At 34.6% G+C, this 20,546-nt stretch overlaps 2 protein-coding genes across 3 annotated transcripts; one reads left to right on the forward strand and one right to left on the reverse strand.

The window, feature by feature from the left end:
• Positions 1-1,779: 1,779 nt before the first annotated feature.
• Positions 1,780-11,561, reverse strand: LOC124643032 (leucine-rich repeat-containing protein 10). 2 transcript variants are annotated; one of them, XM_047181868.1, is made up of 6 exons: positions 10,893-11,561; positions 8,965-9,127; positions 6,953-7,048; positions 6,353-6,530; positions 6,031-6,143; positions 1,780-5,585 (listed from the first exon to the last, which is right to left on the reverse strand). In XM_047181868.1, exons 1-6 carry the CDS (start codon positions 11,381-11,383, stop codon positions 5,514-5,516), a joined length of 1,113 nt encoding a protein of 370 aa, XP_047037824.1. In that variant the 5' UTR covers positions 11,384-11,561; the 3' UTR covers positions 1,780-5,513. The 2 variants fall into 2 exon arrangements, with proteins under 2 accessions (XP_047037824.1, XP_047037825.1); XM_047181869.1 differs by having other exon boundaries at positions 1,780-5,567; positions 10,893-11,553.
• Positions 11,562-12,978: 1,417 nt separating this feature from the next.
• Positions 12,979-19,055, forward strand: LOC124643152. Its single transcript, XM_047182026.1, has 9 exons — positions 12,979-13,303; positions 13,686-13,949; positions 14,208-14,368; positions 14,731-14,901; positions 15,235-15,417; positions 15,633-16,037; positions 16,132-16,374; positions 16,504-16,613; positions 16,836-19,055. The coding sequence occupies exons 1-9, from the start codon at positions 13,231-13,233 to the stop codon at positions 16,927-16,929; spliced, it is 1,704 nt and encodes a 567-aa protein (XP_047037982.1). The 5' UTR covers positions 12,979-13,230; the 3' UTR covers positions 16,930-19,055.
• The last annotated feature ends 1,491 nt before the right edge of the window (positions 19,056-20,546 follow it).

Here is a 20,546-nt window from a genome sequence, read left to right on the forward strand (position 1 = left end):
TATTCACCACTTGCACTGCCTACGATACAGACACAATAGTTAAACAATCAGTGTGTATCATATTTAGTTATGGTACATAAGAGAGAAGTTATTTGTCAGATGGCTTCGTTATCAGGTGGTCGACATATCGTTGAGGACACGAAATCATAGACACTCTCACAATACTTTGGGTGAACACTTGTAATAAACACTCGGTCCCACAACCAAAAACAAGTAAAGTGGAACTCGGCAGCCAAATCACAAGACATTTCACCTCGCGCCTAGCAAGCACGTCCGGAGTCGACCGTGGCAGGGCCGTCTCTAGCTCATGTAGCGCCTGGGTGCAATCATCACCCAAGCGCCACCTATGTATTGACAGATTTTGAGTAGTACATACTGATCGAAGTACTTAGAGTAGTTAGTTATAAGGAATATAAATAAGAACGTTCGAACGAAAGTCACTTTTTTGGTAGGTGAAGGACGTAAAAAAATGTGTCCAAATCATTGTAGGCTCAAACTGTTGGCCAGATTTAAGTTATGATTTAAAAAAAAAAGCGCTGTAAAGTAAGAAGCAGTCGGAAACGCAAACTTTTTTGTTTTTGAGGACTCCATAATAAAAAAAATATATATATTTTGCTACATTATAAAAGGTAAGACAGCGTGGATTTGAATTATGAAATTAACAGGGTAATGTATGTATTATAACATTGCGATTTTTTTTTTAATTATTTGTTTGAAGACTCACAAATTAAACTGGAAATTATCTATACCAATATTATACAGGGGAAAACTTTGTTTGTTTGTTTGGTTGTAATGGATAAACTCAAAAACTACTGGACCGATTTTAAATATTCTTTCACTATTAAAAAGCTATATTATCTGCGAGTAACATAGTTATGTTATGTTATTTTACAGCCTTTTTTTTTATCGTCCCACTGCTGGGCACAGGCCTCCTCTCACACGGAGAAGGATTGAGCATTAATCACCACGCTTGCTCAATGCGGGTTGGTGATTTCAGACTTTACAGTCCAGGTTTCCTCAAGATGTTTTCCTTCACCTTTTTATCAGCCATTGGTGTCCAAGATATACTTAGAAAGTACATACAAACTTAGAAAAGTTGCATTGGTACTTGCCTGACCTGGAATCGAACCCGCGCCCTCTTACTCGAGAGGATGGTTCTTTACCCACTAGGCCACCACATACACATACACATAGGCGAGTAACATAGGCTATATTTTATCCCGGTGCGGGCAGTAGCTCCCACGGGACGCGGGTGAAACCGCGGGAAAACGGCTAGGGTACAAATAAAAAGAAACCGTGATAAGAGCGAGTGCCATTGGTGTTCGTTAATTCGGTGCCTCAATAAATCAGAAAATAGAACATATACATACATTGTCATCTAGCCGCGAGCTTAGCGAACGAGAATTTGTTCACTTAGTTGGAGGATGTTAAAAGTGAAAAATAATCAAAATGATCAATCAAACAAAGCGAAGGCGACCTTTTTAGAAACTTTGCTTGTCAGTATCATGATACAATGTGGAACTTCCTTATCAAACGGGTGTAATTTCATCGAAATTTCCTGGTGGTGGGGCGTCCCGCGGCACCCCTGAGACCGAGGCGCCCGGGTCGCACACCCTGCACCATAGGTTAAGACGGCCCTGGACAGTGGCACAATGCAAACTGACCAATACACGACTAAAATAAAGACGAACATGACGTCACACACTAGACTAGTAGCGTCATCTATTGCATCCAAGCTTAACGTAAATTAAGCTAAAATTTTAAAATAAAACAATACATAATTTTAAAGTGTTTTTATTACCATAAAGAGATGTTTACATTCGTAATCATGAGCATATATTTACAACCAAGACTTGTAACCTTATAGGGCCAAGCTACGTTAGTATAACTACATAATACAGAACTTCCCACGGCTATGAGACCGAATTTATCATAGATATGGAACGCCCTGTATAAAACTACATTTACACAGAGAGAATTTTAGCACGACTAAACCCCGTTCCCGATATTCTATATTATGTATCGCCTATAAAAGGCCTTACCATATAAATACCTAACTGACAAATACCCGGCTGTATTTTTTTATTGAACGCTCTATCATTTTCTATGTCTATGGATCGATACATAAAATTCACTCTGTGTAAATGTTCCTTAAGTTTATTGTGGATATATTGACATGTCTTTTTAAACAGACTGAATTCCGCCATTTTGGTCTGGCTTAAGGTCTTGGCACATATGAACGTCTCGCCAAACAGCGAAGCTGTTGTTAGGTAGCCCGCTGTCAAACCACCGTTGGTTGTTATATTGATGACAAGTTAATCGCTGGGTTGGAGCTGTGCCGTTCATGTGTGCCATGACCCTTACAGTCTTCTTAGTAAACTAAATTTTGACTGAAATATTACATTTTGAAGATTTTACGCCTACTGTTACATGGTTTTGTATTTTAATAATTTCGGTTAAATACATGTATTGATAATTTGAAATATGTAGTCTAATTAATACGTATACATTGTTATACAAATATCAATATTGGTACAGAACCACAAAGGTTGTATATTATAATGAAAAAGTACAAATTCTTAATCCTTGAGTTCTTTTCTTAAATTACAAAAATCTTCACAATTTCATGATTTTGTAGATTGACTCGCATAAGGCATAAATTCATGCCTTTCACATATCTATACGTCCTAATTCCCTCATACGATTACCAGTATTCTTACGATTACTGAATTTCTCCTACCGATTACCAAGTATTTTACCCAAAATAATTTCAAGTGATTTAACTTCCCCTTTTTTTCAAATAATCTTTCAACTTGTGATATCACAATTGATTGATTTGATTTGGTCGTTTTTTATTAACTATCATTTTTATTTATTTGATTACTGATATAAAATTCAAGTCTTTGCTTGATAAAGGGGCACAACTTTTTCAAGCAAAGAATTACAAGCTTCCGACTGCGGTTTCACCTGCTTTAGGGACTACTTCCCTCACCTGGGTAAAAAGTAGCCTACTTATATGTCATTCCAATGCATAAGCTAAACTTATTACTGTTAAGTTTTATCAAAATCCATTCAATAGTTTTAGCGTGACATACAAACTTTTGCACTTATAATAGGCGATAATAGAGTGATACCACCAATTCACAACAATCGCATTTAATTTAAAAAAATATTATAAAAGAACTCAAGTATCAAGAAAATTGGCCTTAATATGGTAATTCGAAAAATGTTTAAATGACATTAATGTAAATGGTTTATATAGCACCATTTTGTGGCAGTATACGATATGTACAAGTACAAATAGATTGAGAGATGAATTGAAATGTATGGTCTTTAAAATGCTTACGAAAAGCCGGCTTTACATTAGTTACTACATATGTTTTGGTCACGTAATTAACTTACGATAGATTTAGAAAATAAACCCTTCCATAAGTAGCTTATGGTAATTTCTTACAAGTGTATAGTCGGGGTAATGTAAATATAATAAAAAGTTACTCTATAGATGTGTTACAAACTCTTTTGTTTGCAAACAGTTCAGAAATGAAATTTTAAAAAATGTAAAGACCTAATATTGGCTTTAAAAGGGCACGGAGCCAATTATTAGATCATAATTTTACTTTTCAAGTAAACAAAAGTAGTCCCGATGATTTAAAATAATGTTTTATAAAACTAAAACTTAACAATTTTGTTTTTAAACTTATAATTATTCTTTACAATTTCTTTTAACATTAAATCCCGAACCCTTTTGACACATTTAATATCATTTTTAATGACAAAATTAACTTAATAATAGGAACCAAAAACTAAAATAATGTAGTACAACCTTCATGTAGTGTTCACACAAAAATGAGAAATTAATGTAAAATTTAAAAATAAAGCCAAATATCTTTTTTGTGGATAGGCCATATTTTAATGTACTTTTTTTAGATAGATCTTCAAATATCATAGTATTCTTTTTATGACATTCGACAGATAAAAGTACAAAAGTCCTATAAAAGGTACATTATTTTGATTATCAGTGCGAAAAAGATATGAAACTCAATTTTTTTCACTTATTTAAAACCAAAAGTATTTTTTTGTTATATAGTTTTGTATTTTTTTAAATATATATCGTGGTTTAATTCCAAACACATTGTATATCTATATAAGTTAGTTATAAGAACAAACATACTCCAGTATTTTCTATCTGCCTCTTAATTGGTCATTTTTTTATAACGTTCATTACCTTATAAAAAAATGGCGCAATTTTTTGTAAACATAGGTATTTACAATTGAAAATGAAAGTGAATGAAGATTTTACATAGCCATATAAATAAAAACAAAGTAAATAATTGACTTCATAATTCACAGACTTTAAAAAAAACTTATCCTTAATTTCTGAAACACGAATTATACTTGCAATATGAAATATTATTTTTGAAGGTTGATTAAAAATATTAGCAACCAACCAACATTTGATTTCACAGCAAATTAGAACGAATTTCAGAAATCTAGGCTGATAATAATACAAAACAGAATATAAAATACAAAAATATATTTTTATATAAACAATGTTCACTTAAAGCAACATATTTTGCAAAATATATTTCATGTTTAATTGCTTTATTTTGTGCTTGACGAAAAATAACTTTTTATAAAAAAGTTTTAATCTGAGATATAGTAAGTCTGTAATTAGCTTTTTTTTCAAGAAATAACTTTATTTAGATAGTGATCTTACCGGTGTATAAAGAGAATGAATCTTCTATGTTATATTGTTGTATGTAATCTTCATATATATATAATATATACATAATATGGATTTTCTACAATATTATTGAGAATGAAAACGAATATATATTTTTAATATACTTCCCAGAACTACAGAGCTTTAGAAACGGAATTAATATCTCTAATCTTTTATATGAAATACCATTCTACTAAAGATCTATTGAAGCCTTTACTGCCAACTAATTTTGAACCCAACACAGTTCAACGATAGCGCTCAGTTCACCGTAGCACGAAGATAGATGTATTATCGATTCGATTACTACTATTCGACAAATTTTGAATTCGAACGGTTTCAAAATTAGTTGTCATTAAAAAAAAGGTTTTGATAGGATCCCATACAATTTTGATTCTAAACTTTTGTATCGATTTTAAACAAAAAATATGTTTAAGTAGTCATATTATTTAGTAATACTGAATTTTGTTTCCAAAAATATAGACAATAGCTCTTATATTTATGAACAGTCTTAAAGGTATAAGTACCCTAAGCTGTGAAAAGAACTTATAAAAAATCTTAATCAATCAATGATCATGAATTTGGTTCCATTCCCGCAAAATCGAAATCAAATCCTAACTTTTCGTTATTCAAAATCATCCTCAAAAGTCATACTCCAAATGAGAAACAATATTAACAAAAGAACAGAGAAGAATTGAAAAATTTCAAAATCTGTATGCATTTTAACTTACGGATCCAAGATGGCCGACGGCCAGTGCGACGCCATATTGGATATTGTTCAGTCGTTAGAGATTCAGCTGGCAGTGGACGCGTAGCGGGATAGCTCTGGCAACACCATGCCAACGGCCTGAAAGAATTGTGCGATCTAACGTGAGCTTGTTAACAATACCGTCCGGTGTTTGGAATATGGATAGGATGGGAAAAGGGAGGGGTAGGGGGAGTTATGATTTTTATAATAATATATACCAAGTATTTAGTATCAAAATAATTACCATAATAATAGAAAATAACCATTATCTCACGATATGGGCATGTGATGCAGAGGAAAGAGGATCATGTTATGAGCAAGCTTTTGAGTATAAATTTGGATGGATATTGTGGAGAAGGAGAATCAAAGAAAACAGATTGTGTGAAAGTCGACATGGCTAAAAAACATTACTTGTGCGATGAAGGCAGATAGAAGACTATGGAAGAGGTAAACATGCTGCGCCAATCCCTTGTAAAATTGGGATATGGGCAAGATGTCGAATGAAGAAGAGGAAACATATGAATTTGTGGTAGGAATGTGCGTTTCCTTAAATTTCCTTTACCTCATTTTCGGCGCGTTCCTCATCACTTTGGTACTGAACATCCAGTTCGGAGCTGTTCACGCTGTTCTCCCAATCTTCTGAAGATTCCACTGAGGACGCGTCTAAGTCCATTTCTGGAGAAAGCATTGTAACTTAGCAACATTATAAATTTCTTTTTTTGGCAATCATTCAGAGACTTTCTATTGCCAAGACTTTCTTTTCTAATTCCCTCCCAGGTTTAACCTCCTTGAAGTCAAATTATGTCTACCGTACTATATTATATCCACAATTATTTTAGGATTTTTCAAGAATCTAAAAAAATACTTGTAAACTGTAATCTTACCAATAACCATAGGTTCATTATGTCTATTAGGCGGCACCGCGGGCAGTCTGAGAGCGGTCGCGTTGATAGCCAGCGCTTGGGCCCCATGTCGGCTGCTGCTCGAAGGTTGAGAAGACAGGTCTACTAGCGTGCTGTCTGTGGCGGGTAGCTCTTCCGCGTAACGTACGAGGGGATGTTCCTGGTAGGGACAGTGTTTTGTTAGAAGACAAATGTATTTTTACAGGATTTTTTAAATAGTTTTTGTTAATAATAGAGATAGAAATAAAGAAACAATAGAAAAGAATAAAAGCCAGACAAGGCAACCGATTGAAAGTTAAGTAGCGTTAAGGCGTTCCTTGGATGGAAGCTCATCTATCAATGTGGATATAGGGAATTCATAAAGATCCCTGTCTCAATAGAACTAAACTAAAACAATGTAATAGTGGCTAGGTCGCAGCCACTCATTTTCACTATAGGAACTTATATACATATAAACCTGAGACTTTGTTTGTTTGAATACGATAGTCTCAGGAACTAGTGGTCCGATTTGTTGTCCGAAAAGTTATTTCAGATAGTCTATTTATCAATGGAGCCTGCAATACTAGATAAGTAAGTACATACAGGATGCGCCAATTCGCAGATAGGATTCAGCCGAAGATCGATCATCTCCAGAACGGAAAGGTAACACGTGTCGAACTCTGATGGGAGATACGATATCTGAAAACAAAAGTCACATTATAAAATTATGAAGACAGAAGAGTTTGTTTTTTTGTTCGCTTAACCGGTTAATCAGTTTGTATATTGGCTAAGAACCTCGATCAACACTTTAAGAGTTTGTCGTCGGTAAGCGGCTGGATCTAAAAAAAGGCACGAATAGCTTGGACCCATTCCTGATAAGGTTGGTGGTCATGCAACAGCATTGTAAACATTATTTATTCTGTATATTTGAAGTAATAAAAAATAATGGCTGGCTATCAACTGCAGTGACCGATATGTCTTAGGTCATTCTCCCATAAAAATATACCGCCAAAGTCGACTTAGATGTTGAAAAATATCGTCAATTATAATTGTTCTGAAGAATAGCTGGTGTGATTATGACACATTCCTACATTCTATAGTCATTTCATAATTCGTCAGAAGAGACCTCTGCGTGAGGTAATTCCCAAAATAATCATAATTACCTTTAGTACATACGGCTAAAATAGAGAAATTATTACACGTTCTGGCAATTGTATATGCCTAGATTTTGCTTAACATTTTAACACAAAATATAAACCGATATGATGCTTGCCTTAAGTAGCTTTCAGATGAAGCATATACTATGTATTTAAAATTGAATAATGGGTATCTACTGGCTTTATATGAAGCTCTTTGTAAAGCACTGGTACTCAGCTACTTCCGGTTAGACTGGAAGCCGACCCCAACATAGTTGGGGAAAAGGCTCAGAGGATAACTCGCTTTATATGAAGCCCATTAGCCCGAAAAAGGTATAGTAGGTACAACCCTTGCGGGCTATGAGCCTCTTATCGGCTTGCTTTTGGAATCACTGCAGGTCACTTTCAAATTATCATTGTTACACTATCAATTAAGTGTAACTGAATTGGTTGTAAGCAAGGCCATCTCGAAGAAAAGTGCCCGTCACGGTGGCCGAGTGAAACGATTGTCACTTGATTTATGTAATGTTGCCTTGCACTAGAATTTGTCGTAGTATAAAAGGCGCGATTAAAAACCTGTTTTCTTGGTATTTTTTTTTATAAGCTATGCTGAATTTGTATGGTTTTGCAGATCTAAACATTGCGCTGGTACTCAGCTGCATCCGGTTAGACTGGAAGCCGACCCCAACATAGTTGGGAAAAAGGCTCGGAGGATGATGATGAAGATCTAAACATTATCTACCTATCTATAGGATCAGACAATAACAAGCAATATTGTTTCATACTATGTAGTGATAATATTACAATAATTCAAAAACGTACAAAAAGCCTACGAATGCGGAAGAAACATTTCTACATTACGTCATAACACTTGTAGCCATAAAAAAATAAAAATCTGCAACCTAGAACTGGTTTTGTCATGGTACCAATTATAATCGCGTGAAGGCCAATCCAGTAGATGCAAAAAATGAGGAAAATTTATTTATGGAGGTGTCTAGGTGTTTGTATATTATATGAATGATTCATATGTATGTACTAAACTTAATACATAATATAACTCATGAGTAATTACGTCTCAATTGCAGATGGTATGAATGTAATTGTTTGGTTCTCTGGTCTTGCTTAAACCTATTAATCTCGGGAGCTACTAATTCATTTCGAAAAATTCCTTCAGTTGTTTATCAAGAAAGGCTTAAGGGTACTTTTTATGAGGCAGCACGAAGTAGTTCTCACAGGAAGAGCGCAACAGCTTGTAGCATACCGTCATCTGTCTCACCCTTTCCCAACTACGTGGGGGTTGGCCTCCAGTCTAACTGGATGCAGCATGCAGTGTTTTGCAAGGAGCTACTACCTATCTGACCTCCTCAACCCAGTTACCCTGGCAACCTAACACTCCTTGGAAAGACTGCTCGACAGACTTACTGACTACCCATAACAACTGATAAAGATGAACTAGGACAACTTGTAACATAATCTTACCTGATTATTATTTAGCTGCAGAAACATGAGATCGGGACATTTCAGAATGGAGAGTGGAAACTCCTTGACTTTGTTGTTTCGTAAGTTGCAGTGCACTAGAGCCTCCATTTTGTCCATACTGCGGGGCAGCCTCTCTATTAAATTGTTCTCTAGGGTCAACCATCTGTGAAACAAGAAGTTTGTATAGTATAGTTTATACTAGTTAATACATATAATAAAGACGAAACATAGACATTCTCCCAAGATGCAGGTGAAACTGCAGAGAAACTGCCAGTCCTTGCTAAAATTAAAATTCCTATATCCTTTGACGTGTCGGGGGACCGCTCTAATTTATTAGCCTAACGTTAGAAGTAATTATATACTACTACATTCCTTCTTATAACTTTTTATATAATTTTGTTTAGATACGTGTTTTTTATACGAATGTTGTAATTAGGTAGTCTTCATTTGATTTGTGTAAGTATTTTTGAAGGTAAAAAGCGGTCCCCCGACACGTCAAAATTTTGTTTAGTCTGACATGCTTTAGTTGGTACTTACGTAGTGTTTAAAGTTATTTTTTGCTTTTTATAGGGTTTATCGTTTATAACATTTTGTCATAATAATTGCGTACTTTTTTGGGTCGGGGGTTTTTTTAAATTTATAATTTAATTTTATTTCATGGTTTTTTAAAGGAGCTCCTTAATTTTTCCTTCTTTTTATGATGGGTTCGCTATATGCGATCTCAGCCAAAGGAAGCTGTTTAACAATCCTCATGACAAACTGGCTCTGGGAGAATTGCACAGATTGAGAAACAATAAAGATTAACCTTTGGTGATCCAAGGTTATATACCATTCTAGGGTTTCATCCGCCATATCCCATTTCCAGCATTAGCTCCCAAATGACATTCCTTTCTAACAAAAAAAACCGCATTACAATCGGATCATCCGTTTGGGAGCTACGATGCCACATACACACACACACACACACACACACACACACAGACACGTCAAACTTATAACACCCCGTCGTTTTTGCGTCGGGGGTTAAAAAGAGATCCCTTGGGACGAGGGTAGAACATGGACTTGGCTGTACAGAGAAGTTTTTATTGCAGACAACTTTTTTGAATACAAAGCATTATGGAGGTTTTTAAATGAATCTATTTAAAATAAAATTGGTACAAATAGCTTCAGTTAAAAGAATTATATTATTATATTCAAAATTAAAATAAATAATTATGAAATAATATAGCAAATAGGAGATAAAAACTGTAAGGCCAAATCCAAGGTTTGTTTGTGTTCAAATGAGGTAACCTTGGCCAAAGTACAGTTAAACAGGTATCAAATAAATACATATTAAGGTCAATGTCAAGCATTACCGTAAAACACCTTAGAAAAAAACAAATACTGAATTATTATTCTTGTCATTCTATGTACTAAAAATATAATATTTCATAAATGAAATATAATAATCACAAAAAAATAATATTTATTGATGGCAGAGGTATGAAGGTAATTTAAACAAATACGGTTTCACCTACTACTACAACTACTGAGTTACCTGCTTTACACATCTGGATAAAAACGTAGCCTACACTATGACTACATAAAATGAACTGTCTGACACTGAAATAATTTTTCAAAATTGGTTTTCAAAAATGTTCAAACAAACTCCTTATTTCTGTTTTAAAATATTTCTGTATTTACAGATTAATCTTCTAAATAAATTTTTGAAGTAATTTAAGACACTGGTTTGACATGAATAGTGGAAAGGGGTCAGTGGACTGCGTTAAAGCGGATTTAAGCTTTATCTCTGCAGCACAAAGCTATTATTCCTCTAGGAAACAAGTTGAATATTAGAAAATCCCATAAATAGTAAAGAAAATATTTTGAGATAAGAATATGACTCTGTTCACCAGCATATTCACTTATTAACTTCAAGAGCCTCTTACCTTAGCTTAGATAACTTTGTTATCTCTTCAGGTAAAGCAATAATTTCATTGCCTCGCGCGCCAAAAGTGTCGAGTTTCTCCAACTTCCCTATTTCCTTCGGTATCTCCCGCAGCCCTATCCTGTTGCACCAGAAAGCCTCAAGGTTTTCGAGCTCACCAATTTCAGGAATTAACACTTTTAAAGGATTGTAACTTATGTTTAGATTCACCAGGTTTTTTAAATGACCGATCTCCGGCGGCAACTGAGTAATGTTATTGTAGTCTAGAGTTAGCGTCGTGAGGTTCACCAGCTGTGTTATTTCCACCGGGACCACTGTAATTTTGTTCCTATGCAAGTAAAGATGTTCCACATCAGAGCAGGTGTAAAGCAAATCGGGTATTTCGATGATTTCAAACGCGTTCAAACTCAGCCGGGACTTCTTTTTTGCTATGGCCTGTTCGATAAGGGCCAGTATATGGTTTTCACGGATAAATTTTAATATTGCACTCATTTTAGTATCTATTTTTGGTTACATTTCTATTGCGTTTTTGAATTTGTTGTGAATGTGACAGATGTGTCTGGGTCGCGAGATTATTATGATAAATAAACATCTGGATCTACATGCGAAACATTAGAGTGAGACGTTTATACACAGTTCCTCTTGTAAGAGAGAGAAATAATAAAAACATAATGAATCAAGGAAGTGGAACTCTGCTGTATCTTTGACACATAGACATAATATTAGTAAACAGGACTGCGCATATAAACCCAAAAAACGAGCCGAGTGAAACAGTTAGTACGGAGGCTGTCTGTCCCTTTCTAATAGGGTGACTATGAGATTAAGCTATGTGAGACAAATCCGAATTTGCTAAGATTATTAAACACAGATTAGTATTGAAGTTTTAACTTACGCAGTTTGTGACCTTAAGATACTAATAAAGGCTTTTAATAATTAGCGGAAATTAGCAGTATAAAAGCAGGAAGATTCGAAGTGAAGACTGTTTTTTTTGTATTTCTACTTCATATAAAGACTGCTGAGCCATTTATGTCGCCTTTCTTCATTTTTTGGGAAGCTATAACAATAGTACAACAGTTTTAAAATCCATCACCCATATTTTGACTCGTTACAAGAATTCATGGGCACCCTAGTTGTTTGGTTTACGAAAATGTTATTATTAGCTAACCTGTGGAACGATATATTGCAACCACCATAGGATTCACTTTTGCAAGTAGAAACGCAACACTTTTTCACCATTTTAATAGTTTAAATTGATTTAATACAAAAAAATATAAACAAAATTTTAAATGCTGATTACGCGCCAAGAATGTTCAGGGTTACCGCTAGAAAATAAAAAAAAGCAAAATAAAAATTTATGTTGTTTATGTTTTAATAATAAATACGAATAAATTAATGCGATTGTTATTAATTTGTTGACTTACAATTGTTAAAATAAGATAAAAATATAAGTGATTCAATTGTTTTTGGGAAGACAAAACTTTTGATCACAACATTTTTTTATGCTGGCAAGGTGTTAGAAAGAGACAAACAGCCTCCGTTCGAACTATCCCTCTCGGCTCGGATTTGCCTCTGTGTATTATGCAACCAATTTAGTACCTTATTGCGTTAGAATAGAGTTCATTTTCGTAAATATATATTTTGAGCGTGCGCAATCTTGTTTAGTAATATTATATCTATGCTTTGACATTATATAATTGTGGTATTGCCATGGCAATTAATAATATTTCTACCGGATCAATATCTAAAGTAATCCACGCACTATGCTACTGCGCGGCACACGGCACAAGTGACTATGATACTAAGAAACGATAAAAGATGACATGTTTCTGGCACCAATGGGAATTCTAGAAGAAATTATACTATCTGCTGTCTCGCAAAGCTGAGAAAACATTCATACTGGAGCCAGAAACCAAATATTGCAGTTCCAACAGTTGGCATAAAAATCCTATTCATGTACCAACAAGCAATGCCTGTTTTGTTATAACGAGAAGTCATTCATACCTAAATAGATTCAAATGTTGTTATTTTTAGGGCGTGATTTAAATTCTCTAAATTTTACTTACTTGAGTTGAAATCTAAAGTATTAACTTGTATACTACCTAGGACATGTTAAAGATCACCCGTACAAAGGATCGTACTGTACTGTATCGATTTTCCGCGGTAATTGTGAAAATGGCTGGCCTAGCTTTCATCGCCGCCTAAATAATTAAGTGGATAAAACTTTATAAATAACACTTGTTTACTAGATTATGTAAATATAATATTCTTCAAATGATCAGTGTAAATAGATGTTTCGTTACAGTTGATGCTTCAGAAGGCATTTGAGAGGAATAATCACAATGCAGTCATTTGTTTTTAAATTAATATTTTTATTCTTGGTTATTATACAGTGGTTTAGTGTCGATGCAAATGGTAAGACTTTATTTGTACTAATAATATAAGAGATAACCGAAGTCTGGTTGCTTTATGGGGGTATATTATGAGGTAGATAGCTAAACTCACAAACTACTTTGACCTTCACATTTGTATCAATAAATAAAAAAAGTTTAATTTCATTGCTATTGAATTAAATTATCATTTTAAAATGATGTGAAAACAAAAAAAATAACTTTACGCATATCTCAGAAGAGAGCAAAACATTTGAATAACAAAGCTCAGCAAAGATGTACCTAATGCAATCATATCACATGGATAAATAACTTTCTTACTACCTATATGTGAAATTGAGACACGTTTAATTTTAGAGAACTTCTCAATCTTAAATAGGTATTTTTACGATGTTAAATTCTTTCAGCTTCCCAAAACAAGAGTTCCCACCATCTCCGAAGGCTAGGAGACGATGGGTATTTCAAATCGAAGCCTTCGTACCGATCTTTTCAGCCAGTTTCCATCAGATATCACAAGTCTACGTATCCTAGAGCTGATGATCGGTCGGATTACGATATTACTTCCTATGACACGGAGTATGGGGGCGTTGTGTCCAACTTTACGTCTTCCATTTACGATGATAACCCTCAGCTGTATCCCAATCCTGAGTTCGTAGCTAGGAGTAATCAAGGTAAGTGCTACTTTATACCCTTAAACTAGCTGACAAAAGTTGAAATGGTCACAAATTCTTGAGGTCCCGTAAAGCAGTGTCACTGATTTCGACGGTAAACTATCTTGTTCTTTAAGTACTACACTACCTTAATTTATTATTTATTGTTTACAACTTTCCATTTGAAAGTATGCAACTGCATACTACTCTTTCAAACGACTTAAAGTGGCTTCTTTACAATACCAACTCAAGTAACTAATATGTATATTTTTTTAACAGTGATAAGCAAAAACTCAGAGAACAAAGTAGACCCAGAGCCAGATATACCAGATGATTCTTTAGCTGATGCGGATTTGAAGGAGCATAACATCATAGACAGTGTGACGTATCTATACGGGTTTAACAACTGCCACGGTGTTAGGAACGAGTGGATGATATTGGTGAGTTTATGTAGATGACATTATTATTTTACCACAGCTCCTCAGGAACCTTAAATATGAGACTGGTATTGAAAGACTTGTTATACCATTAAACCTATATACTAGCTTCCCCTATTGGTTTCATCTACGTCCCGAGTCCCGTCTTCGCGTACCGGTATAAAGCATATCCTTCCTCGATAAATGGGCTATGTACTAAAGAAATATTATTTAAATGTGCCCACTTAAGATCAGTACTCAAGCCATTCAATCTATATACGCGTACCGTGACTGAGAAGTTTACCTACCATCTCATACCAAAAGTTTTTTCAGTAGGTATGTAGAATTTTTCCAACATTAGCTCAACATTCCTATTTCTCTCCCAGATTTTCATTACGAGCGGCATAGCAGTGGTACTCCTCATTAGCGCAGTAATGTGGCTCATGTGGAGCGAGTACGCGGCTGAGTTCCGTCGCAGCAGCAAGCTGTATCCCATCAATATCAACTTGTGCTGCTGTTTAGCTGCTTGCACTATTATTTATATTCAGGCTGTTATGGTGAGTGTTATGTATCAAAGCTTTGCCAACTTGTATATTTACTGTATGTGAATGATTCGCGTAGTTATTGTGCTAATTAACGACCTCCTAAGACCCAAGGACGCAACTAGAAAGACAATTATTATTTTTCTCTTTAATTTTCAGTACCTATTTCCAAAGTCACAATACTATGTTTTATCTAAATTGGCTTTTTTGAATGAAATCAGAATAGCCGCACATATCAACTTCCTTACATTTCATATACTTCAATGAGAAGCTGTTTTAACTTGTCTACGTCCTTCTTACTCTATTTACATCTATCAATTTCTTGACTTCACATACCTTCTTTCCCAGGGTGTCTCCTCTCCCTCTCAATGCGAGAGGATAGCTCTCCTCCTGCATTACACGCACGTGTCCTGCGCGATGTGGATAGTGGCCCTCGCCGCTGCAGTTGCGGAATACTGCGCCTGCGACACTCTGTTGCCTCTCAAGTATAACTATCTGCTGGCTTATGGTGTCCCTGCTGTTGTTGTCATGGTAAGAATCGCATTTCAACAATTGTGCCATTTTTTTTTCAAGTATCCCCCGATCTTACCGCATTTGATGGAACAATAGCTTATATGATCTAATAATGGTAATACCTTCTGAAATTAAGAAAAAATTAGTCTAGGCACAGCTTATAAAATTGGCAATATATACGTTAAGTTGTCCAGCTGTTGAATAAACTGTATGTTATGTCTCTTTCTTCTCAGTTTAACTACGCCCTATCAATGGAACACTATGAAATAAAGCATTACTGCTGGATGTCTATAGAAAAAGGAATGGTAATGGGCTTCATGGTACCAGCCATGATCCTAATTCTTATCAACACAGCCATCATTATATTAGGCTTGCAAAGTGTCAATAAAAAGCAGGCAGAAACTCTAACAGCGAAGATACAAGAATTAGTAGACCATCATATAGCGAATTGGCCTAAAACTGATCAAATGGACGATAAAAATGGTAGTATCGATACTTTAGATAATATTTACACGCCAGGGAGTAGTAGGAAGAATACGGACAGTTCAGAAACATTGGACAAGGATTACAACGGGAGTGAAGACGATTGTCACTATGTGAATATGGCAATACCGGAAAACGCTGAAACTGGCAGTGAGGTGAGATCAGTTGCCAGCGTAAAAAACAACAAAATTATGGTAGTTTTAAATCTTTCTAAAATGGTAGCATTTAATAAAAATAACGTTGTTTTAGCCCAATTTAGCTCAAGCTGCAAAAGCTATGCATGACAAGAGTCTCCTTAACATGCTGTACATGGACAATGTATCGTGGAAATGGACTTGGAACACAGAGGGCAACGAACTGAAGACATATCTAAACTTATGTCTGGTCCTGGAGCCATTTTTTGCCATCAACTGGGTGATGGGCGTTGTGGCTATAGAAAACGCGGCACATTGGTCTACGCCTACAATTTACTTGATACTGGTCGTCGCTATGGTAAGTTTTGAAAAATACCGATGGTCATTAACAATTTCATTTGAAACTCGGGTACTTGTTTCAGGAGTATTTATTTTTATTATTTTTTTTCGACATGATATTGTTTAAAATGTAATGTAATGTTTTCAGTACATATACCTAACGACAACAATATGTACAACGTTGCCTATCGTGAAGCCAAAGACTACAGCACCGTGCTGCGAAGCTGTTATTAGTGAACCTACGCTTACACGAAATAGGTTTGTAATGTCTCATTTTCTTACAATGTACCTTCTTATTTAACTTAATTTTAGAAGATTCTAGAAGGGTTGTAAAAAATCTTGGTAAAATAGACGCTTCTCCGCTGGCTGAATAGCAGATACACTTAATATTATATTATGCCCAACATACTGGCAACATTCGTTAATTTAGGGTCAATCATTTGGATAATATATGATTTTGATGTTTTTTTTCGCTAACAGGACCACAGACAGCATCCCACTGCTAGATCCCACAATCCAGCAACCGATTGTCACTCCGGCACCAGCGGACACCATAAGTACCATAAGCATTTAATTAAAAGTTTTCCATTCGGTAAACATTCGGTGTCGTCAGTCCAGTCGTAAACACGACTTTATGTGTTGCACTATAAGATTGAGAGTCGTTTGGCCAGCGATTCAGGATATCGAGGCCTGCATAGCACTGGTTTTTAAAATGATGTGTTTTGGAAAGAATTGTGGGATGAAAGTGAGAGATATCAATATGCCTAAAAGTAAAGTGTGGCAAAATACTTACAGCACCAACAGTTTAAATTGTTGCTTAATATTATTAAGGCATTGTTGGAGTGAAGAGCTTTTTAAATGGTTCAAAGTGTAAAGAATCTCAATGGTGATCTGTCGATAGAAGGACGTAGTTAACATGATTAAAAAATGTTTGCGTTAACCAGAGTGTTAAAATAGTAATGGCTCTAATCACGTTATTTTATTTATTTATGTGGAATTGAAAAATATATTCAAAACTACCATTTTTCTTCTGAAAATTAACTGGCAACTCAAGAATGTTGTCAGACTTTTAATTTTATTTTCCTTTCGTTTGCATAAAATGTAAGCTCTGATTTTAAGTATTTATTTATTTAATTAAATACTAAAAACAATTTTAACAACGCTAGCTAACGTCATTTAATTATGCTATTTTAAGTGATTTTCAAAACGGCTATATAATGGTGATTCATTTCACCTACCTAATAAAATAAGCGCGTACGGTAAGAATACGAATGAAATTAAGGATATTAAAATGTGCAATGGGGATTATAATTCTTAGGGCCGACTGTAATAAGGAATTGTGTCTTCTTATCTTAATTGTAACTTAAAATATGTCTTATTATTCATATCTGAATAGTGTAACGTAGATATACTGTAACCCTGAATAATTCAGAACAGTATAATAATTCTCTCCAAAGAAATGCATTTACAATTTATTCATTAATGTTATTCGACTTAAATGTGATTCATAAAAGGAGTTTTAATATATTAAAAATGGTTTTGGATGGTAAATAATGAAAATAATTCAATTTTACTGATACCTACATGGTTTAATTTATGATGACTGATGTACGTAGTCATAATGTGACTTATATGAATTTAAGTCATTGCTTACCTACCTAATAAATGGTCAGTCATCATATTTTAAAAGGAGATAAGCGTTAAATATGGCGTAGATATCCATTTAAAAGCTTTTGTTTTAGTTCCGAGAGTTTTAAGCATTTTACGGATCGAAAAACCAATAAAAGGAGTGACAATTCATATCCAAAACGCACAACATTAATGGTCAGTATTCCAGAGCAAAATAAGAAAATTATAGATCTGAATGCAAAGATTATCCGGTACCAGCGATAAAAAATACCGGTCATTTAAAATGTCACTACTTTTATTGAGAAAAAAAAAATACAGACTAGATTTTTTAATCTATCAATAAGGACTTTTCTACCGCAAAGTTTACTTAGTATAAGTTATGGTAATTAATTACCGGCGATATATAATCTTAATTTACTCTTCAACTAATACCACATTTACCTACAGGCAAGGTCACAGTGCTGACAATAAATACATAAACTTAATATAAATAATCTACATTTACTTTATATTTATTAAGAATGAAAGAATGGGCGTAGCGAAACATAAGTACCTATAAACATAAAGACCCCCAATACTTTATCCGGAGTTTCCATTGGATATGTATCGACAATAAATCTTAAATATAACGCTGCCCGATCTATTTATAGCTACGCCCATGTTATATATTTTTGTTACAATTTGTAGCGAAGTTATAAGTATTTGAAGTAGACTCAGGCAACGATTTTCATTTTATTGATAGCATAAATATTGCCAGACTAAATAATTTACTACTAAATTGGGGTAAATATTTTTAAGATTATCGAGGCAAATGGCCTGATGAAAATAACACAAGAACTGCCTGATTTAAGTCTAAAGCTTAATTATGTAAATAAAATAAGTGTTTAGTTGTGTTAGTTTCAAAAAATTACCTCTGATAAAATTAAATATCAATTCTCGTGAGATGAAAATATTACTGTTTTGAAACTTACTACTTTAATTAGTAGTAAAGTTCTCATTTGTGATAGAAGATAGTGTGATAGCAATATTGTTGCCACGAGGAATTTTAATAAATGTTTTAAAATATCATTACCAGATTTGTTTTATTTCGATTGTTCTGCCAACACTATTTCGACAAAATAATCTTAACTCCTCTTTTTACATGCATGTCCTTTGGATGTTCGTTTAGATCAGTGGTTCTTAACCTTTTTGTCATGAGGGACCACTTTACCAAAAGTTTGTCTCGCCGCGGACCACCCCATTGGTTTGCCTAAATCGAGGGTTCTTTGATAAAAAATACAAGCACACTTTATAATTAGCACTCACTTCTTTATTATTTAGCAAAAAACTAAAAGCTACAGATTTTAATTCAATGAGATTTTTGTGACTACATTCTCTTTACTAACTTCTGAATTCTTGGTTCAGTACTACTCTAAGCTAAACGCATGTCGGTAGTGGCATGCAACAGATTTCTATGCTTGTTTTTAACAATCACAAGTGTTGAAAACCCACGGACGAATTTATAGCTTTGACAAGGGGGGGGTCCACTAAGTAAAAAAAAAACAGTTTTAGCTCCGACTAAATCTTTCACTTACAAACGCAATGTTCAGCGTTTACAAAACGCGAGTACTCTATTCTTTTGTAGGTAAGTAAATGTAAAGAAAGACATACACAGGCATATGTAATCACAAATGCGCGAGCGAAGCGAGCGCGAAATTTTTTTCTTGTACTTAACTTTTTGTTGTACTTAACTTTTTGTTTGTTGACAAACGCAAAAACGAGAGCATATAGGTGCTGAATACGCGAGCGAAGCGAGCGGGAAATTTTAATTATTTTTTAAGACTCAGAACCAAAATTACGTCCAATGTAGCCCAAACGTACTTAACTTTTTGTTTGTTGACCAATGTAAAAACGAGGGCATATAATTTCTGAATACGCGAGCGAAGCGAGCGGGAAATTTTAATTATTTTTTAAGACTCAGAACCAAAATAACGTAAAAGGGCTACATTTCAAACCTTCATTTTTTTCTGTTGGACAAATAAGATGGATAGCAACGTCGCGAAGCAAAGCTTCGCGGACCACTTGGAATGCCTCCAGGGACCACCAGTGGTCCGCGGACCACCGGTTAAGAACCACTGGTTTAGATAGAAACGAAAACAGAAAAGTATCCTTTCCGTTGTCGGATTGTGTGCGTTCGCGCAGCGGAATGTTGTTGAATTTAAAGATTTTAATTATGCAGATAATTAGTGTATGACGTCCTATAATTGTGTATGGTAAATAAAAATTTGTGTATGCAGCCATTGTGGAGAAATTCACCAAAAACAGATTCCGCTGGGCGAACGTTGGCGAACGTTGTCCTGGCGGAACTTTTTTTAATCCATAGACTTTAGAAGAAAAGAGATGTGTCCGAAAATTAGTGTGTATTTGTGTATAATTGATTATGTATGAATGAAATCAGTGCATGCATAAACTTCGGAGAAATTCAAGGTTCCGCTACGCGAACGTTTCGCCATTAGCTAGTTTTCATATAAAGCGCTTACATAGAGAGCTGTAGATTTTTACATACGTTGTTTTGAATTTGTT

Source organism: Helicoverpa zea, chromosome 26 (genome assembly GCF_022581195.2).
Source record: "Helicoverpa zea isolate HzStark_Cry1AcR chromosome 26, ilHelZeax1.1, whole genome shotgun sequence".
NCBI classification, from domain to species: domain Eukaryota; kingdom Metazoa; phylum Arthropoda; class Insecta; order Lepidoptera; family Noctuidae; genus Helicoverpa; species Helicoverpa zea.